At 44.6% G+C, this 23504-nt stretch overlaps 1 protein-coding gene across 1 annotated transcript in view; it reads left to right on the top strand.

Moving 5' to 3' along the window:
• LOC131827230 (contactin-associated protein-like 4) overlaps nt 1-23504 on the top strand; it is a 130433-nt gene that overhangs the window by 11936 nt on the left and 94993 nt on the right. The window contains exon 2 of the mRNA XM_059167384.1: nt 13343-13453. Within this exon, the coding sequence (XP_059023367.1) occupies nt 13343-13453 (111 nt within the window). The remainder of the gene's footprint in view (nt 1-13342; nt 13454-23504) is intronic.

Consider the following 23504-nt stretch of genomic DNA (forward strand, 5'->3'; position numbering starts at 1 on the left):
CACCATGGTGTGCCTTGTCCCATCTTCTGCAAAATATTGTGCATGATTTTTCCTCTTCCTTCTGTTTTCTCACCAAGAAACTGCTTCTTCTTCCAGTCACCTCCTTCTCCCCTGAATTGTCATCCCCAGTCCTCAGCCCTGCTCGCTCCAAGCTGTTTCCCTGGTGCTCTAAATGTCCAAATCTCCACCTTGTGTAAAGGTTTTAGCAATTTGCTCTGCACTTCTCTTGCAGGTGGTGGTTTTCTTTGTGTTGTTGGATCTGTTCTCCATTTTCTTCTCCACTTTCTCTGGAGATTCTTAGGTCCCTCCTCCCTACTCTGCCTCCCTACTCTGTCCCTCCTCCCTACTCTGCCCCCACACACAGTAAGAATACCACTGGAATCTCTTCCCATTCACTTATCTATTAGCTTAACTTGAAACACGTGGCATATGAGTCACGTGTTGACTATACACGTGGCATGAGTCAAATGTGGCTATGCCTGTAATTCTTGGTCATCTTCTAATTTGTGTGTATATGTGTTTGTGCAAAGAAATTGGGTTCAGGCACCCACTATTATCCTGGAATTTATTTTCTGCTGCTCTTTTGGAAGTGTAGGCACCTGTGAACATGGACCTTACAGAGCAGTTTCAAGATTCCATGAAGCCCCATGAATCTTCCTCCAGTAGAAGAATAGGCACTGAGCCCCCAGTTTCTGAAAATGTTCAAAAAGTAATTATAAAGTCTTCAGCTTCCAGAAACAATCTCCACATCTTGCCCATATTGGAACTGGTGGATTAATAGTTTCTTTTAATTTAATTTAATTTTTGCAGTGTTCCAAGATCCATTGTTTATGCACCAAACCCAGTACTCCATGCAATATGTGCCCTCCTGAATACCCACCACCAGGCCCTCCCAACTGCCCCCTCCCAACTACCCTCCTCTCCAAAGTCCTCAGTTTGTTTCGCAGAGTCCATAGTCTCTCATGGTTCATCTCCCCCTCCTATTTCCCCCCCACTCACTTCTCTCCTTCTCCCAGTGTCCTCTGTGTTATTCCTTATGCTCCATAAGTAATTGAAACCATATGATAATTGACTCTCTCTGCTTGACTTATTTCACTCAGCATAATCTCCTCCAGTCCCAACCATGTTGATACAAAAGTTGGGTACTCATTCTTTCTGATGAAGGCATAATACTCCATTGTATATATGGACCACATCTTCTTTACTTATTCGTCTGTTGAAGGGCATCTTGGCTCTTTCCACAGTTTGGCAACCGAGGCCATTGCTGCTATGAACATTGGGGTACAGATGGCCCCTTTTTTCACTACATCTGTATTTTTGGGGTAAATACCCAGCAGTGCAATTACAGGGTCATAGGGTAGCTCTATTTTAATTTCTTAAGGAATCTCCACACTGTTTTCCAAAGTGGCTGCATCAGCGTGCATTCCCAGAACAGTGTAAGAGGGTTCCCCTTTCTCCATATCCTCTCCAACACTTGTTGTTTACTGTCTTGTTAATTTTGGCCATTCTAATGGTGTAAGGTGGTATCTCAGTTTTCAGTGGTCTAATTTATCCAATTAATGACTTTATTATAAATATCTTCATATTGTTATTGACATTTTTCATTAGCTTTCTATGCTTGGTAGATCAGACTCCACTTTTGTTTCTTTTTGAAAATATGATTAGTGAATCTATCATAAAGTACATGTTATAGAATATTTAGGGAATTAACTAGAGCTTGGGAAAATACTCTAATAAAATATAAAGACCACTGGTTAAGCAAGTATTTCTGTGATAAAGTTTTAGAATTACTCTGTAAAAGAATGACTTTCTAACTAATAAAAAGACATGAATAGTAGTATATGTAGTCTTTGAATTGTATTTAATAGGAAATGTTAAATTTAGATTTTGTTGCTCATTTAAAGCAGAACATTCCCAGCTCAGCAGAGGAATAGAGATTATTTGTTTATATTGTACAAAGTCAAGTAATCAAATGAGTTTGGATTGACTCATTTTCCCTCAGATCAAAAATGCATGTTGAATGTAAAATGATTGAAAAGGCATTTCCTCACTCAGGAAATAAGAGCTAAGTAATTTTCCTTCCAGTCTGGGTGCATTTCAGAAGAACAAAAACATGGCTGACTTTTGGCCTGTTCTCCCACTTCTTAGAGGGGTTGCTTGATGGCTGTGACATCTGTACTCAGCACTTCAGAGCCACTTGAGGGCATTGCCATTTGACTGACTGCTCCCCAGAGGAAGATGTTTTTTGGGTAGAAAAAGGAAGTTTGATAGCTCTGGTCATTTTGGTTGAAAAACATTTAAAATAACTGCAACATGAGTGTATGTGTGTGGGTGGATATATTCATACACATGCACATGCATGTGCATACATGTATGTACACACATCACTCAGGGGTATGACCTGGTCTAACATGATATGATATTGCATAAGTAAGGATTTTTTTTTCTAGTTTTATATCTCCAACATGTCATTTCTTGCTTAAATATCAGTGTTCAATTTCTTTTATCTGATAAATGAAATTCCAGTATTTAGCAATAACAAGAGATCTGTATGCAGGTTTTACAACCTATTTCTATAGCCCTTGGAGGTTTGCAGTAAATCCAGTTTCTGAGCCACAGCATGTTCAGTTGTTTGTAGTTTTCATAATAGTTTCTTAACACTGTGTGTGAGAAAACCAAACTGTAAACAGTGAAACCAGGAAGGGACATGGCATGAGGTGGCCCCCTCCATGCTCCCATTGGGGAGCACTTTTGGCAAAATGATCTGAGAATGATGGAAGCAGGAGACACTTGTCGTTTTTAGTAGTTTTACATTAGTGGCTGTGGAATGGTTAAATTCCACACCTATTTAATAGAACAGGTCATTAGTTGAAAATTATCTCCACAATTTTAAATCCCAAAATAAAAGAAAAAAATATCCACACCTATGCATGTATGAGTGTGTGAACATATACAATTACTTGATTGCCATTAGAATAAGATATAATAGCTTCCAATTCCCAGAGGTTTTATTTCTGGAAATTATAGGATTTGCAAATGTGGTTTTAAAGGGAAGTTTTACTAGATTAAAACACGCTAATTATTTATATACGTCTCCCTTCAAAAATTACATTTATTGAGTAGTGTTGGGAAGTCTTTAACTGTCAGTTTCCTTACTTGATTCATCCTCTGATTTTATCCATTGAGAAAGGTTTTATAGTACGCATTTTCTTTTTTGAGAACTGCTAAAGTGATTGACAAATAATATCTGGAATCTGTGTGAACCTTAGGTTTGGCCATCATCACAATGGCTGGACCTTGAACATATCACTTATAAGCTACTCATGTGTTTGGAGATCCTCATATTGGCTTCTCCATGTTGTCCTATGTTTCACCCCAAACAGATACTTCCAGAATTGCTGAAGAGGCAGTTTAATTATTCTTTGAGCTCATACTATAGCTATTTGATCAAAATACTATGTATCACCTCTCAGATCTTAGTCAGATGTTTCCTGAAGTATTCAAAAATAGTAATCCACTTAAATTAGTTGATTTTCAACATACAAAGTAACCAGTAGAAGCTAAGGTAAGGGGTGCCTTGGTGGCTCAGATAGTTAAGCATCTGCTTTCAGCTCAGGTCATGATCTCCAGGGATCAAGCCCCATGTCAGGCTCCCAGCTCAGCAGGGAGTCTCCTTCTCTCTCTCTCTCTCTCTCTCTCTCTCTGCCTCTCCCCCTGCTGGTGCTCTTTCTGTCTCTGACTCTCTCTTAAATGAATAAGCAGAATCTTAAAAAAGAGAAGCTAAGGTTAATATGGTGTTTCAAAGAAAAGTAGGGATGATGGTGATGATCATGATGAAAATGATGATGGTGATGATGATGATAATGATGATGTGGTGATGATGATGATGGTGATGATAATGGTGGTGTTGGTGATGATCGTGGTGATGGTGTTGATTATGGTGATGGTGATGAAAACTGATGATGGCAGTGATCATGATGATGGTGAAGATGATGGTGGTGGTGATAATGATGATGATGGTAAAGGTGATGATGGTGATGATGGTGGTGATGGTGGTGATGGTGATGATGAGAGTGGTGATAATAATGACTGATAATGGTGATGACCATGGTGATGATGATGATGATGATGATGATATAATGATGATGGTGGTGATGATAATGATGACTGATGATGGTGATGACCATGGTGATGATGATGATTATAATCATGGTGATGGTGGTGGTGATGGTGATGATGAGAGTGGTGATAATAATGACTGATAATGGTGATGACCATGGTGATGATGATGATGCTGATGATGATAATGATGATGGTGGTGCTGATAATGATGACTGATGATGGTGATGACCATGGTGATGATGATGATGATGATGGTGGTGATGATAATGATAATGATGATGATGGTAGTGATGGTGATGGTGATGATGGTAATGTTGGTGAGGATTGTGATGATGGTGTTGATTATGGTGGTGGTGATGATGACTGATGATGGTGGTGATTGTGATTATGGTGAAGATGATGGTGGAGGTGATGATGATGATGATGGTGATAACGGTGATGATGGTGGTGATGATGATGACTGATAATGGTGGTGATGACAATGATGATGGTGATGATGTAGTGATGGTAGTGGTGGTGATGGTAATGATGGTGATGATGGTAGTGTGGTGATGGTGGTGATGATGATGACAGATGATGATGTTGATGGTGATGATGATGGATGCTGAGGAGGGTGATAATGATGATGGTGGTGATGGTGATGATGGTAGTGATGGTGTCTGTGATGTGTTTCAGTGTTGTGTGATGAGGGGAAGTGGGAGGATCTACTAAGGAACACGGAAAATCTCATCTGTGGTCTGTGCCGTTTACTTGGGAGTATGAGACATGGAGGAGCAGAGGTTGCCATCCTGTTACCAATACATACAGCCACCTGCACACACAGACTTCCTGCACACTCAACACAAAACACTCGTCCATGGACCTAAGCACAGGCACTGTTGGTATGAAGACAGGCATCTGAGTGGAAGGAGGTGATATCAGGGGAGCAGTGTGTTGGGTTTCTGTGGCGTGCTGGAATGCCTGGACAGAGCATTTGATAATCAGTTTAAATGTATAGTAGAGTTGATGGGAAGGTCAGAGAAACCCACAGAAGCTGGCAGCGAGGGGTGAGTGTGCACCCAAAAGCAAAAGTGAGCATATTTATCAGGGTCTCTGCAGCCTCCCAATGCCCAGGGTTCTTCTAACCAGCCGTGTGCATGTGGGGAGTGAGTAAAACTTGGTCTTGTTCCAGGGCAGGTAGGATGAGAGACCCTCCTCCTGCATGGTTCCCTGGGAGAGGGGAGGTTTGAAGTCAGACCCTGCTGGTCTGTGGGGGGAAGCTATATCTCACATCTGCTAGTCAACACCCCAGTACTCCTGCCACATGCTGTGATCTCAGTCCTCAGATCTGAAAAACTCGTGAGAAAATTTACCAGAAACTAAAGAACGTGAGGGTTTAGGTTGATTATTCTTAACTAATATCGAGAAATGAAAAACAAAAACAAAATCAAATAATAAAAACAAAATAATATTTAAAAATATGACCATCTAAGTTCTAAGTTAAAGAGAAGTTTTCAAAATTTTCTGCCTAAATAAGCCACAATTATAACCTGTAAAAATAACCTGGAGAGGAAAAGTCAGACATCTAATCAGAAGATGGGCCAAAAAGACAATAGTGTGCTTTAAAATTTTGAGGAAGAATGACTTTGGAATGGGAATCATTTATACAACAAAACTATCAACAAATATGAGATCACAACATAAGCAAGCGAGATTCAAGAATGTAGAATTATAATCATCCTTAGGTGCTCTTTGAACAAAAACAGAAAAACAAACAAAAAACTAGCATTCAGTCTTGGGAAAGAAAAGAAAAAGGGAAATTGAGAAATAAGAGGCAATTTTGCAGAAAAAATACATAGGAAAATGAGATCTTATGTTTAGATCCACATTTAATATTAAAAGTAACTTTTTTGTAATGCCCAATAAAAAAAATAAATCTTGACTAAGACTAGACAGACTTTCTTCAAAAAGATTAGTATGTGTGGCTTTCCTCCAAGATGAGGCACAGAGGAATTTCTGTGGTGGGAGAAGTGAGCACAGCTTACACGCCCAGACGGGAGACACAGAAGAGCAAGGCTGGCCCAAAGGGGCACCACCGGAGAACGTTCCCGAGGGTGCCTGTCCTTGGGGAGGTCCTGTTGCTCAAGCTGATGCAGGGATCTGGGAGCAGGAGAGGAGCAGTACCAAAGTGTGGTTGATGGATGGGTGGCTGTGACTGACCAGAGGGGTTGAGCATTCAGCTGTCAGTCACCAAGAAGGACTTTGGAGGGTCTGTGTCCTAGAGAGAAAGGGGGCAGTATGGATCTCATCTTAGTGCCAGCAATTCTCAGAACACAGTGGGTGGGGGCTTCTGCTTTCCAGGGTCATGGCCATGGGCTGGAGAAAAGGTCAGCATTGTCTGCCACCTCAGCTAAAATGCCAGAGGGCACCAGAACCGTAAGAGGCAGACAATGTGTGGCTTGAAAAATGGAGCCAAGGACGTCAGATGTCGAGCAAATCACCGGCAGGGACAGGCATTCCTCAGGTCGTTGCACGTTGTGTATATGTATGTTTTTTTACAAGTGGAAGGTTAAACCTTCAGGAAGGTGAAGAAGCACCTGCAGGTGTGGTAGAAACAGAAGAACCTAGAACCGGAAGTAGAGCCTGAAGACGGAACTGAACCGCAATCTGGCGGTTGTTCATGTGGCATGCACTCCAGACTTGAACAGAGAAGGGTTGCTTCATGTGGGCGAGCAAAAAAAGTGGTTTCTTGGGATGGAAGCTATTCCCAGTGAAGATGCTGTGGAGGTTGTTGTGGGGACAAGGATATAGAGCATCACAAAAACATAGTTGACCCAGTGGCACCATGTCCAAGAGGATGGAATCCTATTTTGAAAGAGGTTCTCCTGTGGGTGAAAAGCCATCAAACAGCCAAGCCTACTGCCAGAAATCATCCGTCAGTTGATGTGGAAAACTTGGTAGTCGTCATGTTTTAGGAAACTGCCACAGCCCCCTGGCCTTCAGCCACCTCCAGCTTCGGTACAAGAACCACCACCAGCAAAAAGATAACTGCTCACACAAAGCTCAGATGATGGCTAGCAGTTCAAACAAGAAAGCATTTTTAAATTGAGGTACAGATATTGTCTCGCAGTGTGTTCATAGTAGAATGTACTACTTGGGGTGTTTTAATGTTGTAGTTGAAATCAGAGATGGATTATTTCTCTTTGGAAAGAAAATACATTTCATTGTATGATGTTTTTACTGATCATGATACAAATCAAATAGCTTTTCTCCATTGTTATTTAAAGTGCTGATGTTAAAACACTGTTTTTATATTTTGTGAGTTTCTGGGTGAGATCACTGAATATCAACACTTGGGGCTTTTCTCCCCAGAGCTCAAAGTGTGTATTTGCTGCTGGGGTCTGTGTTGCAGGATACTCCCAGGCTGGTTCCTGGAATGTCTACCCTGTGGAGGGACCACTGTGCCCTTGAGATTATTGTCGCATGTCTTAGTGAAGATGCCTTCATGTTCAGCAACAAAAGAGCTCATCCTATCAAGTGAATACATTATTTCTTGGTGCAAAAGTTATTCTAGCTAAGAGAAAACATGCGTGTGTGAGGAGCCAGTGAGGAGAGAGGGTGAGGACACGTGCTTTCTCTTTCGCACTCGCAACACAGCCCACCGCAGCTCACAGCCCCGCAGCGATTTCCACATTCTCCAATACTTCAGAGCACAATGGACTCATCTCCCAAATAAAAGTGATTTCCGGAGGTTGCTAATAGCCTTACATGGTGTTAGCAATAATTCTTATCATTAAAATTGTGTGACAGTCTCAAATTGTCAGGTATTTTGCATCGTCCTTTAAATAGAATAAAACATTACATTTTATCATTGTGAATTTGTTTTTCCTAATTTTTTAGTGTCTCCAGAAGCATACAGTAGCTGTATCTTCTGAGAGAGATCTGAGTGTTTAGAAGAATTTAATCTTGGTGGCCCAAATAATTCCTACAATCTATGGATATAAGTTCAGATTCCTATAGGAAAGTGCTGTAGGGATCTACACACCTTGAGGCCTCTTGGTTTCTCAGCATCTCACTGTCATGGGAGGTCTAGTAGGAAATTGCCACCAGTATCCATTCTCTCATGAAAACAACATGGAACATGTAATTGTTAGTGTAACATTTTCATTTAACAAGAAGTAATACTGTTTATTCAAACTGATCTAATATAGCTGGGCTCTCCAAACACACACCCCTTTTAAGTGATTTAATTTTCTGTATTTCTAATGGGAATGGTGCATAGTTTTGAATAAATTTAATAATTAAGTGAAATGATTATGTTGTAGAAGCTACTTTGGTGTTTGCCTAATATTTGCATGTTTAATTATGTAAGCAGGTGTCACAGTAAGTGTATGTGTAGTGTGTGTATTTGTGGTGTAAGCAGATGTGACTGTGAGCACACAGGTGCATGGTGTGTGTGTTTGTGGGGTGAGCACACGGGCAGCGTGGGTATCTGCTGGCAGGACCCTTTTCTCTGAGTCAGCTGATGCGATCCTGCCCCGCCTGAGGCTCTCCCTCCTCTGCATTCCTCCCTCCTCTCACAGTTTCAGCTGCCTGTAGCAGCTCCTCCTCTGACTCATGGTCTGTGTCCAGCCAGCCCTGCAGCGGTCATTCCACCTCACATTTGTTGTGGCCACAACCACCCTCTTAGCAGTGACACATGCTGATCGAGGCTGGGTGGCCGGCCTGGTCTGCAAGGAGCCCTGAGTCCTCAGGGGTCTGGCCCCATGGCCAGCATGCCTCCAGACCCAGCCTTACTTTGAGAAAAATTCAAATCCCCTTTCTGTTCAAAAACCGCTGGTCTAGCTGTTTCTATTTCTAATGTTTTTACTGCATGAAGTTGTGCAAATTTGGAAAATTACCTGATTTTCACTTGATTTGTGAATTTCTCCTATAAAATGCCACTTCTGGAATACTCTCTAGAGCTGTGAACAGGTACTGCCTTCCTTCCTATAAGCAGAAAACAGAGAGTCTCCAAAAACTGTCCATATGGGGTGTCCCCCCCCCACTCCCCTGCCCCTGATGGCTTGCAGGAGAGGAGGTCCCACCAGGGCAAAGAGCTGCTTTCCCAGAGCTGCAGGGGTTCTGCCGGAGGGAAGCCCAGGATACAGAGTGTCCTCGGTGTATGTGCACTAGGGGACTGCAAAGAGGAAGCTGTATGTGCCACGGCTGCACACACGTCCTCCCAGCCCCAAGAAGGGTGGGAATCAAGCCAGGGCTCTTGCCTCGAGGCTCAGAAGGCTGGTCCTGGTGGGACCTGCACACAGAGATGCTGCCTGCACACGTTCTTCTCCCTGACCGCCGAGGTGTGCATAGCCCTCAGACGTCCTGGGGCCTGTGACTCTGTCCCTGTGGACATCATGGAGGCCCCTCCTTAGCACGCAGAGAGGAGCGAGTGAGGAACAGGGCCAGCATCCCCCCAACACCCTTTCCACTCTGTACCGTGCAGGTGTGGGCACCTGCTTCCTCCAGGTGAGAGCCGAACACAGCAGTAAGCTCCAGAAGGTGCCCCGGATGTGTGTGGTTGTGAAGAACAAGGGGCAAGGTCAGGACCTCTCTGCTTCCCAGCAAGGCTGTGAATTAATTGACTTCCTTCTCGTAAGTGAGCCCACACGGTGGCTGCCAGAGACCAGAGGAAACACTGTGTCACAGAGCTTCGGACAGCACAAACCCTGGACCCGTCACTGGGAGGCCGTGCTCACTGACAAGTGACCTCAGCCCTCGACACTCACTGTCACTTCCAGTCTGAATACATGCTTGCATGTTATGCTCAGAAGGACCCAGATAGATTTGTGGGAGTTTACGGATTTCGTCTCTGTGACTAAGGCACCATGGTCATGCTCGCAGGAGCTAGCAGGTCGGCTGTCCCACCCTTACTGCCCACATGGGGTTGGCAGCGGCCGTCTTGGGGCCGAGGCCGTGTTTCCCAGATGTAACCGGGCTCAGGCCCACCGTCTATCATGCTGATGCGAGCCAGACTTAAACAACCCTCCTTACTGATTTGCTGTAAGAAAAGCAACCCGTTCTCCATTTATTCAGCAAATGTGTGTGCTGCCTGGCTATGTTCTGGTGCACATTTTCAATCCCATCACCGTTTTTCTCTAAAATGTCTATTTCAGACGTCTTCACACATCTGCCCCTGACATCTGGTTATTAACAGTAGGAGCTGGGAACCCTTTGGAGTAATGGTCTCCCTCACAAGAGTCCATGCAAGCCACACGTGGTCCCTCTTTGTTTCTTGCTGTTCCCCACGCAACATGCACTCTTTGCCATGGCCAGCCAAGGAGCCCACTAAGCCACAGCTTTCCCACACAACATGCTGTGGTAAGCCTCGGAGCCTGCTGAGCCACAGCCTTCCCATGCAACATGTTGCAGCCAGCCACGAAGCCCACCAGTGTCACTGGCTGATTTTGCTCAACATCATACCCCAGATTCGTCTACTCCATCCATTTGTATGGAGGAATTTTAAAATTTCCATGTGCTTTCCACTGTTGATCTGTGTGCTCTAAGGCCTTCATCACCACACGAACGTTTGACCATCTCTGGAAACACTGTCTTTGATTTAATTTCATTATGAAAATCAGAAAACATCCACTTTCTACTTTCATGCAGTGTTCTTTTCTAAGTTAAATTTTATCTTTATGGACTCAGAGAAAAATATAAATATAATTTTGAAAAGATACAATCTTCTATTTTTTACAACAAAGCCCAAGTAATATTTTAAGAACCTCAACTAGACATCCTGAACTTGCCACCCCTTTCCCAGGCTGACTGAGACCTGAGTGACCTTCCCTGTGGCATGAGCTCCCGGTGGGCAGCACACGGTCTGACTCTACATACCATGAAGGACGACCCACCACACGAGGTTCACGAGGTTGGGTTAGACCCATCATCTCATTCGGACTCAGAAACCAGAGTCTTTGATCTTACAGCCCAGAGTTCTTTATTTGAGTTAATTGCTAAATCTCTTCTGTATCTGACTGATTCCCCTGCCTCTTCCTCCCTTGAAGGAGCGGTAGTTGGTACAGGGTCCTGTCTATGTGAGCCCGTCTCTCTCTCTCTCTCTCACACACACACACACACACACACACACACTCATGCACGACTACACACACCATGTGTGGAAACCAACCTCAGCTCATTTGGAAGGTGCCCAGAGCCCATTCTGTTGACTCAACACAAGGCGCACATTGACCCTAAAGGATGGTCCCTGCCTCTCACCTGCCCACGAACTCAAGGGTTCCACCCCACTTGTCCACCAGATTCTCTGTGACTGGGATGCTGAGCGTGATGGGGGGTCACAGCCTCCCCCGGCGGGGGCCATGGCTAGGGGAGGCCGTCGGGGACTTTGGCCTCAGTGGGGAAGGTCAGGAGCAGGGACCAGCTCTGGCAGCACAAGGGCTGGACCCCGCAGACAGGGAAGTTCAGGGGTGAAAGCTGCAGGCGAAGCTTGTGCAGACCTCACACTGTATTCTTTGCAGGATTTGACTATCTTCCTGTCAGAGATGGGTCTTCCTTCATATTAAGCCGTGTGCATATAAGACTTGAACCCTGGCTAGTTTCTAAGTCCATTTCAAAAATCACCTTGCAGCTCCGCGAAAATCACAGGATAGCACATGCTTACCTATAGCATGACTGATTCTGAACAGAAGCTTGTGTCCAAGAAAGAGGAGGCGCTGCCTATGGTCTGCATGAGAGGACTTCATCATCAGCCTACAACCCTCACCCTTCACAGATGACAGTGGAGCTGAGTGTGGGAAAGAGGAGGGACCTCAGGTGCTTTCTCTGTCTCGCTTTCCCCATCAGAACACTTTAGAAGGCCCTTCTAACTGCCCAGGCAGGCAGGTCCATGGTGGGGCCATTTCTACTCTAATGAATGAGCGTCTAGTCTCTCCTGATCACACTTATGTCAGTGCGTCTACCAGTGCATCTACTGGTCTCTGCAGAAGGTACAGAATTGAAGCCATCACAGTTCTCACACCCCAGGAGCGGACACTTTGGTGATGGGACGAAGGGTGTACTTCCAACTCCATTTCACATTCTGAAAGCTGCTTGTTTGTCTCCTTACTCTGGAAGATTCAGGAATCGAACCTCACCCATCCCTTCAACAAATGGCCATGACCACCCCTCTGATGTGGGGATTAGTTACATCTGCTTTTGTGAACCAACAGAGTGAGAACAGGCATCTTTCAAAATGCAGAACCCACCTCTGGGTAGCAGGTGGGCCTCAACAAAATGAGAAGAAACTGTACAAAAATGTCTGTGAGAGGATTTACTGTAAGGACAGTTTTCAAGAGTCAGATACTAGTCTAATGGCCGAGAGAATGGGGTCACACAGAGCCTCAGCACTGGACTCTGCTGATAGACGGGGAACTCAGCCACTTCTCCAAGTCCTGCCCACTGGGGGATTTTCTGTCCCCACCATCCCACAGGGACAGCCTAGAGAGGAGCCGGGAGCCACAGGGGCCCACTTCTAGATGTGGCCTGGGTGTCCTGGAAGCCGTCCATACCCTGCACCCTGGACTTCCTCTCCTCTGTCTGCGGGTCACAGGAGTCCTGGCGAAGCCACAGGCTGGGAGAGAAGGAGTGGGGTGGGGTGGGCACGGGGGACTCAGGCACTCACTGCTCCTCTGTGGGACTCACAGGTCACTTCAGGGCTGCGTGAGCCCAGATCCTGGGCACAACTTCCATGTGACGATGGAGCGTGGCCGTATACACCCAGCTCCATGGCCTGCTGCGTCAGGCAGACCCACAGGGCCACGGTCAGCCCAGCTGCTGGCTGACTGGATGCCTCCAGAGGGTGATTATGCTGTGTGTGGATACAGCCTCTCTTCTCTCCCATGCCTACCTTGTGCAAGATCCATCAACAAAATTGGACCATTTTCTCAACTAAACCTTAACTGTCTTTTGAGAAAGATTCTCTTATAGTTTTGTTGTCACTGTAAATGACGTTTTTAAAGTAGCTTCACCATTTTGGCGCATAGAACTGTGATGACTACAGGCATGCGGCTCCTACGCCCAGCCCTCTTGTGGTCTTGCTGCTTCTAGGGACTTGCCCGTGTGGTTAGTTTGGCCTCTGACACCCTGTGCTCCCCAGGTCTTCCCATCGAGTGCGCTCCATGGGAGCCACTCACCTTCAGTTTGGACTCCTGTTTGCTCTCGGGTTTGCAGAGTGTGCTGACCTGCGTGTTTTCCCCGACAGATGGCTGCGACCAGCCTCTGGCGTCCGCGCTGCCGGCCTCCTCCTTCAGCGGTTCCTCCGAGCTGTCCAGCAGCCACGGCCCTGGGTTTGCGAGACTGAATCGCAGAGATGGTAAGTTGGCGGGCTGCCTCCCATTGATCCACGGCGACTCACGGACTTTCAACAATTTCTGCATATTTTTTTGATAAAATACTGTAAGTGGATTATCTGTGGCACAGAAAGAAAATTGTAAGCAAGTGGTAGGCATGTGGGCATGTTCCCATGTGAGACCGTGCACATAAAGAACGCAATTCGGGTCTCTCTCCACATGCACATCGGGGCCACGGAGTGCCGGAAACGGTGGTGAGCTGCGTGAGTGTCATGCACAATCAGGCCAACATTCCAGTCACAAAAATACATACATACCTTTAAATATATTGACTGTTTAGCTAAGAAAATATTTTTTCTATCACAAATATTCACTTCTAGGAGTCTATTAACCCTGGTCGTTTAATTACTCATCTTCAGCTGGGACAGAGACCTTGGAGGGTGTATTAGGTTCCTATTGCTGCTGTGACAGATTCCATAAAGATTTAGGGGTATAAAACCACATAAATGTATTCTGTTAAGGTTTGGAAGGTCAAAGGTCTGGGACGGGTCTCAGGGGCTAAAATCAAAGTGCTGGTGAGACCGGTTCCTTCTTGTTGGCGCCTGGAGCCTTGAGCTGGGAGCCTTTCCCCAGCAACGGCATCTGGAGCCAGCTCTCCCATCTCCAACGCTGCGGGGTCTCCCTGGTTCCGACCCCGCTGCCTCCCTCTTCCTGCCCAACTCCCTGGTATTGCACTGACCTCTTAATTCAGCCAATCAGCAGCCTTAGCTCCCTCCTGCCATAGGAAGCCACCGGTGCCAGGGGCTGAAAAGTAGACTGCCATTCTTCTTACACCTGAGGCCAGAAAGGCAGCCTCAGATACTTGCCAAGTAGAAATAAAGACCATCACTCCATCTCTTCCCTCCACGTCTCTCAAGGAGGAATGGGAATGCAATGCTACCTTCGCAGCTGGTCAGGATCACTGTTTACTCTTTTGATGCTAGGGTGTCGCTGGGCATAGTGTTAGCAGGTAACCAAGCTGTCTTCAGCTGCTCTGGAAAAGCTTACAGTCATGGAGAACATCGCCGCGATCCTTGCCACGAAGCGGGAAGACAGGAGGCCTGTGTGCAAATTCCGGGGAAGTAGGTCCAGCCACAGTCACCCCGAAAACCCCTGCAGAAAGGAGAGCCTGACCCTCACCCCACCTTCTAAATCACTCCCTCTATTCTTCTCTTCAGCTTCTCCTTGTCCTGAGCACAGAGGCTCCGTATCCGATCGCATTTATTACAGTCAACACTCACAACATAAAATAGGATTTCATAGGTATTTGAGATTTTCATTAGAGACAGATGGACAGACAGATACTCCCATTAAAGCGCTTATCACAAAATAGATGTGTAGACGTGTCGACACAGATGATTTTTACATTCCATTTTATTTGCTATTGAAGGGGCAGAATTAGGTGAGGGGGTGGTTTGGGTTTCCGAAAGGCAGGCCTCTCCAGCCTCTCTCTGGAAAGCAAGTTCAGATGTGTTCGAAAGAAAACCTCAGGCCCGAAAAGGTGTGGTTTAGGTCAAGCCACCAAACCAGGGCTGAGTATCCTTGTGACCGCGGGTTCAGCCTCCCCCAGAAGCTGTCCTAAGGCTCAAAGGGAGGCAAGCCGGAAGGAATGATCCTTTCCTTTTGCTGGTAATCTCCCTGCCTCCCTTCCTTCCTATACAATGTCTGTTTTGTGCAGCTCCTTGGGTATCCCCTCTGCTTGCTAGACAGGGTGCTACCGGTTCATGAATATTCAGATTTACTGGGTTCACTTTTGGGTTTTACCGATGACAGCCCTATCTTCTCCATAGTTACAGTGTCCAGAGCTGGCTCCTGATTGTACCAGTAAGTGTGGCCAGAAGTGGAACACAGTGGGCCTGCTCCCCAGACACAAATGGCCAGGAAACCCAGCTCCCCTCAGCCATCTTCTGGTGACCCCTCCCAGGGCCTGTTTGCCCTTGTGTTTGACATGCATGGACCCCAGGACTGGCCTTCCTTCCTGGGCCCTCGAACATCGGCTCCCATAGGGCCCTGAGAGCCCAGGCTGTGTGGTGCCCCCCAGTGCCCGAGCCCCCAGCCTCCGAAACACAGGGTCACGGCCACCCCCCAGAATCAGCATCCTTCCTCCTGACAGGCCTCGAATGAGTGGTCTGTGCCTGCTTAATCAGGCAGCCTTTTCTTTTCTTCTGGTATTTGAGCTCCATTACGTCCGAATGTCAACCATCTCTGCACGCAGATTATCATTATCTCGAAAACAAAGGATTAGATTCCTCCCTGGCTCTTCACGGGATGAGCTAGACTCACCCAAAACTGTCACAGTAAAAAAGGAAGGGAGGCATCTACATGCAAATAAAATGCAATAAAAGAAGAGATGTTTTGGGAAAATCCGCTGCTCATTCTCATTTGAATCCTAGTCATCGTTCCCAGTTTAAGAGAAGCAGGAAGTTTTTCTTTTGAAAATAAAACAGAGAAGTCTATATTTTAATCAGTTTCTTTCAAAGTTTTCAGAATCGGGACACCATACATAAATCACTGAGTCTATCTTCGGTCTGTGCGTGTGTTTAGTAAATGACAAGTGAGCGTACTCTCCGTTTGTTGGTTAAAATCCCATTTCTCACCCAAGCACATGAGCCTCAGGATTTTCCATGAGTGAAAATCATTTTAATCCGCTCTTTTCCTACAGCTCATAATGAAACAAGATATCAACTTTAATGAATTTTATTTGCATGTTAATTAAGTTCAAAACAGCCCACCTTAATTATCTTTTACTTGCTATTCATTGTTTTTGATTGGGTTTTATTTTTTTCTCCCCACGGATGGCCTGCAGCATTCACAGAGGAAATTGCAAACTGAGTGAGTTATTGATGGCTCCATGGTGCTTCTATTGTTTCAACATTTCTCATTTGATTTGGATCAGACTGCGAAGGCTGGCTATGCAGGCAATCAGAACAGGAATAAATGAGCAGGAAGGAATATGCCACAAATAAATTCCCAAGAGTCAGAAGCCCATAAACACGAGGTCTTCCCACTGTGGCTCTGGGAGCAGGCAGACAGGCGTTTCTGACTAGACCCCTCACTGCTTTTTTGTTCTGTGTCCAGGGGCGTGGTTGGGGGAGGCGATGTGGGACATCCTGCATGAGGGCACTGAGGTCAAGGCCCTGGGACAGTGGCACCCCTTCTCCTGGGGGAGGAGTCCAGGCTCCCTGGGGCAGGTGTGTGGGACAAGCCATGTCTCCCTGTGCAGGTCACTCTGCTGTCTTTCCCTCAGTCTAGGGAATTTGGTTCACCATGCCTCAGAAAGAATAATCTAGAAATTTCCAGCAGATATCGGTTGGCTGTAATAGAGCTCCTGGGAGGCACCCGCATTGTGCCAACCACTCTGAGTCTCTCCTCCTTCATTCACATTTTCCCTGCGGTGTAGCATGAACTGTGATGCTTCTAAAAGCGAAGCCTCTTGGTCCTTTACCATCAGTGCTACGGAGATGTGAAGTAATCTCAGGCTGGTGGGGAGGCATCCACGCAGCATCCACAAAGGCTTGCTCACACAGCGATCCAGCCAGGCCCTTGGGTGCACGAATGAAAAAGGCAATGGCAGAAACCTCTCTTTTCAGAAGGGATTTGCATGGCACCTTCTAGCACAAGCAAGAGGCTTCCTCCAAATCTCTTACCTACTGAATGGAGCATCTGTCCAGGTCCCAACCAGCTGAGGGAACCAGCTGAAGGCTCTCCAGGGGGAGATGGATGTGGAGAAAAATGCCCCTCTGCCCAGGACACACGCAGCAGCGAGCATCTCCAACACTATGACTGAGGTGATGCCAGGGCAAGTCCCCAGCCAGCTCTGGCCTGGAGGCCTCACCTGGGGGTCAGCGGCAGGAGGTCTGTTATGGCTGTGCCAGAGGCGGCTAGCCTTGGCTGTGCCGACGGGCTGTGGGGCAATGGCCTCCCATCCCAGCCCTGAGCCCGAGCCTCGCAGGAACATCCCAGTACGTGTGCAAGATGTCTTAGACCATTCATCATAGCCCCTCTGCAGTCTGTCCCCATCAGGTCTGATTCAATGCTCCCTTGACAATATGCAAACAGAACAGCAATTTCAAATAAGTGAACTAAATTTAAAGGGGAATTTTTTTTTTTTAAAAAGGTCTGGAAAAATGCTCATGAAAGAAGCAAGGAGATACTTCCGTTCAGTTGAGATTGATCTTGCCACAGAAGCAAGTCCCTGAGAAAGTTGCAACAGGTTTGTGCCCATCAGAGGCTGGACCTGATACCCAGGTAGGAACCACAGCCAGGAGTGCTGACCATGGACAGGACAGCACGGACATGCCAACGGGTTTCAAGTCCCCACATGTCACCGTATGTGAGACAAATCTGGAACACGGTAGCCCCGTGGTCCTCAGGTGTCATGTGGTCAGGGCTGGGGGAAATCCTATATGGGGTACATTCTCCACTTGACCACGGTCCCCAGTTCACTCAGCTGCTTCCACAGAAAGGCATCTGGCTTTGTGCCCTGGTTACGTGTGGTACCACAGAAGCTGAAGTTGACAATACTGCTAATGATGCTGCTGCCGTGTGGAGGGCCAGCCTAAGGGACGCTACACGAGCAGATCCCAGCAAGCCCTGGAACAGTGGCCAGCATCTGTGAAACACTTGCCATTTCTAGCCCAAACTGTCAGCTTCCACAAACACTGCCAAGGTCACTTCAGACATTTCTGCACTAAACATTACCAGAAAGCCTGGACAGAATGCTTTTTGAAGTGTTTGAAGACACTGGGGAGTTTCCAAGCCAAAGGGCCGGGATCAGGAGAGGGAAAGCCAGGGAGCCGAGCCTGTCTCTGGGGCCACTGTGCTGATGGCTTTTTCCAATGTGAGAGCCACAGAGACAGGCTGAAGGGCTGAGGAGGATCTCCCGGCCTTGTTGGGCTACAGCCCGAAGTGGGACTCAGAGACCAAAAAGGGGGATGGACCCTTGAACACACCACAGTCTTTGGGTCTAACCAGAAAACTCGTATTCATATTGAAAAAATCCCAACTCCTCATTGGACTGAGCTGTCACAGCTTGAGAAACAAGAGTGAATTAACTCCAGAAGAAAATAAATCATCTATTTTTTAAAATAAAACTATCTAGTTTAGAAATAGAAAAAAAAGGCACATAGTAAGATTTGACTGAAAACCAAAGAAATAAAAATGGAGCTCCAGTAATAACAATAGTTATAAGACTATAGTCTATAAAACAAATATAACCAATATATTCAAGATATTAAAATATGGATAATTTCAGCAAATAACTGGAAATAAATGGAAATTCATATGGAAACAAAACAATAGGGAAGAGCAACATGGTCAAAAGTTGGATTGTTGAAAATTTTAATTAAATTGACAGGCTTATATGTGACTCAAGAAAAAATGGAAAATCTGAATATACCTAATACAAGTAAAGAGTTGGAATCATAATTATAAACTTCCCACAAAGCAGAACTTAGAACCCAGTTGTTCATGTGTAAATCCTACCACACATTTAAGGGCAAATTAGCATCCAGCTGTCACAAACTCTCCCACAAAATAGAAAAGGGGAAACTTAAATCATTTTGAGTTCAATGTCCCCTTGAAAAAGAAAAATACAATCTAACACCTTTTAAGAAAATAGACAAAAAATTCTCAAAAAAACTTAAAAATTAACTAGCAAATAAATCCAGCAACATGTAGAAAGAAGTATACACTGTGATCAAGTAGGATTTATCCCAGAAATTCAAGGTTGGTTTGATATCCAAAAATCAATCAATGTGATACCATATAAATAGCATAAAGGAACAGATACACGATAATCACAATAGATCCAAAAAAAGCATTTTTTAAAAATCCCACAAACTATAAATATAAGGAAACTTCACCAGCCTTTAAAAGGCATCTACAAAAGCCAATAGTTCACATCATACTTCATCATACTTGACAGTAAAGGACGAAATGCTTCCCCCTGAGATTGGACACAAAACAAGATGTTTGCTTTTGCTAATTGTATTTAACATTGAACTGGAAGTTCTAGCTAGGAAAAGTAGACAAGAAAAGAGAATAAAAGTGTATCAATAAGTGTATCAATAAGAAGTAGAATTATCTCTATTTGTAGGTGGCATGAGCTTGTATACAGAAAATCTTTCAGAATACACACACACACACACACATGAATATTATAAAATGGGTTTAGCATGTTTGTAAAACACAAGACTAATATCTAAAAATCAATATCCAAAAACCAATTGCATTTCTATACTTTAGAAATTAGTATACAAGAATGGAATCCAGAAATCAATTCAATTTATGACAGCATCAGGAAATATTAAAACCCTTGCAATAAATTTACCAAAAGAGTATGTGATTTATATTTATATAAAAAATACAAAGCATAGAAGACCTAAATAAGTGGAAAGACAGCTCCTGTCCATGTATCAAAAGGTATAATATATTTTTTTAAATGGTGCTCCTTCTTCAAATGAGTCTCCTTTTGGTTCAATCCCTTCCAAAATCCCAGGCATCCCTTCCTCACAAGTGGAAAAGTTAATCCTAAAATTTATTTAGAAATGGAAGTAATCTATGGGGCGACTGGGTTGCTCAGGGGGTTAAGTCTCTGCCTTAAGCTCAGTTCATGATCTCACGTCCTGGGATCCAGCCCTGCATCTGGCTCTCTGCTCAACAGGGAGCCTGCTCCCTACTCTCTCCCTGCTTGCCTCTCTGCCTACTTGTAATCTCAATCTCTCTCTGTCAAATAAATAAATAAAATCTTTAAAAACAAACAAACAAAAAAGAAAGGGAAGTGATCTAGAAAATCCATAATAATATTGAAAAAGAATGAATTTGAAAGATTTACACCTATTGGTTTCAAAACTGACTCCACTTCAAAGTTACTGTAGTTAAGACACTCAGCACTGTCATAAGGATAGATGTATAGACCAATAGGACCAATTTATTGTCCAGAAATAAACTGTCACATTTATGGTAACCTGGTTTTCTGGAAGAGCCCTAAGAAAATCTAGGGGTAAGAAAAGTCTTTCCAACAAATGTGGCAAAAGCATGACGCTGGGTTCACACCATGCATCGAAATTAACTCAGAATGAGCCACAGACTTCATGTAAGTGAGAAAACTATGAAAGACTTAGAGAAAAGCATACCAGTAAATTTTTAGAGCCTTGGATTAAAAAATGTTTTTATAGATATGAATCTAAATGCACAAGTGACAAAAGGAAAAAAAAAAAAAAACAGACAAACTGGATTTCTTCAAAATTAAAAATGCTTTACTTTCAAATACATCATTAAGAAAGGGACAAGAAAACCCACAGGATGGGGAAAATATTTATAAATTACAGATCTGATAAAGTACTTGTCGATCTAGAGTCTATAGAAAACTCTTGACAATTAAACCATAAAAAAAGAAACCTAACTGGGACGCCTGCGTGGTTCAGTGGGTTAAAGCCTCTGCCTTCGGCTCAGGTCATGATCCCAGGGTCCTGGGATCGAGCCCCACATCGGGCTCTCTGCTCAGCAGGGAGCCTGCTTCCTCCTCTGACTGCCTCTCTGCCTATTTGTGATCTCTGTCTGTCAAATAAATAAACAAAATCTTTAAAAAAAAAAAAAAAAAGAAACCTAACTTAAAAATAGGCAAATTATTTGAAAAGCCTTTTCTCCAAGATACACAAATGGTCAATAACCCCTGGCAAGACGCTTGACATTATTAGCCTTTAGCCATCTGAAAATCCGCATGCTGCGGTGAAGATGGCTGTCCTCAAAGAAAGGAAAGCAACAAGGCTGGAGAGACCACGCAGCCTCCACATGGCTGAAGGGTGCTGCTGAGACCCCTGGGTGGCTCCTTGGGAAGCTACCGTGGCATCACTGCATGAATCACAGCCACCCCCAGTGTAGACCCAAGTGAGGACGCTGTCGGGTGTAGAACTCGCATATAGAGGCTCACAGCACCATTACTCATGGTCATGGCAACATGGAAGCAGCCCAATGTCCACCAGCTGGTGAATATATAAGCAAGCTATGGTCGCTTCATACGGTGGAATATTACCCAACAATGATCTATGGTCACAGCACAACCTGGACGGACCTCACACACACGACACCCAGTGGAAGGATCCCATCCCACAAGGTCCTGTCCTATTTGCAACAATGTGGATAGAGCTAGAGGAATTTAGAAAACAAAACAAATGTACAAACACCAAAAAAAAGACCTTAAATAGAAAAAACTGGTGGTAGCACAAGGGGCCATGGGGTATGGCATGAGACCACACGCAGCAGGAGGAGCCCCGAGGCCTCTGCAAGATTGCTGGACCACCATGCTGGACACCTGAGACTAACCCAACTCTGCATCACCCTCAGACGTGAATAAATGACAAATCAGTTGTTCCTAAGGAAAAAGAATCACATCCTTGTAAGTGTTTTGTGCTGGATCTTCATTACAAAGGTGACAGAGCGAGGACAGAGAGGTGAAGGCCATTGGAAAAAAACAATAAAGCTTCCCAGAGTTTCCCAGGAAACAAGAGGCACAGCTCACCTGCCGGGGTCCTGGGGCACCAGCGTCTGGAAGGAAGCAGAAGGAAGGGCTAGGAGAGCTCAGGCCACGGTCTTTCCCACGGTTTCCACAGAAAGGCCAGACAGCACTGTAAACAGCTTCGGCCTGGCGAGCATTGTGGCTGGGCTGACACCTGCCCAGGGGGACTCAGGCCGACGAATGTTGCCTCCAGGACCCAGGCCAGCTAGAGGGGTGCAGCTGTGAGTGGTTAGTTTGCACATCACAGATGTGCTCCGCCAGCACCTGCAGTCCCTAGTTGTTGGTTAGGCCACCAGAAGGTCAGACTTACCCCAGCACGAAGGGTTTAAAAAAACACCAGAACATCATAACATACAGAGAATACAAATCTTATGGTATTAATACAATGAGATCCCAATCATGGGACGCATCCGGAACAGGGAAATCTATGGATACAGGACATTTCCAGCCGCCAGGGCCTGGGTGAGGAAAGACTAGAGACCAGCTCCTAGGAGGTGCAGAGCTGCTGGGGAATGCTGGTGGTTGCACAGTCACTGAACATACAAAGGAACACTAAATTATAAACTTAAAAATCTATGGAGCACATTGTTTATGGTGCATAAACAATGAATTCTGGAACACTGAAAAGGAATTAAAAAAGGAAGAAATCTATAGGTCAAATCTGAAGTTGATTCATTGCATAGACATGTTAAAGTGAAAACTTGGTAGAAAAATAGCATAACATAAAAACACAATGTATCTACAACTTTGGGCAATATAACTTTGAAGATGATATAGTTTGATATATTATAAGAAGTAATTTATAGGCGATGTTGCAAGAGAAGACAGACCCTGGACAGGGCGACCCATGAGCATGTTTTCATGTACACATTTCTGAGAACTGAATCTCAATTGTGTCATTTTTCATGCAGTGTTGTGCTCTTCTAGTTGTTTAAGATTCTGAAGTATAATTAGCATATGTATCTTCTTCACAAGCCATGATCTCAGATTTAACTAAGTCCAGTGGAATAATGCATCTAAATAAATGTTCAAACAAAGTGGAAAACCACAGGGAAGATTTAAGTAGAAAAAAATGACAGTTTGCAGAATTTTAGAAATTAACACTGACATTCAAGGTCATCAAAACCTAGTATTTAGGGTGAATAAATGAGAGTAAGACTTTTGTTACAGTCTGTCATATTAAAATAATTTTTTATTAACACCAGCCATAAAGTTGTTAAAATTAATAGTGTATTTTATGTCAAGCTTAGCACCTAAGTTACTTGAACTATTTTCATAAATCTGTCTTTATTTTTCATACAAAATCATTTACAGTGTTTGGATCATCTCCATGGGCAGTAAACACTCCCAGCAATTACTTATTTATTTGTTGTCATTTTACTGAAGTGTGGTTGATACACAATATTGTATTAGTTTTAGGTGTACAACATACGGATTCCACATTTGTATCCAATGTGAAATGATCACCAGGATAAATGGCCCCCACCTGTGGGCACAGAGAGCTGTGACACTATTAG

Source organism: Mustela lutreola, chromosome 3 (assembly GCF_030435805.1).
Source record: "Mustela lutreola isolate mMusLut2 chromosome 3, mMusLut2.pri, whole genome shotgun sequence".
NCBI classification, from domain to species: domain Eukaryota; kingdom Metazoa; phylum Chordata; class Mammalia; order Carnivora; family Mustelidae; genus Mustela; species Mustela lutreola.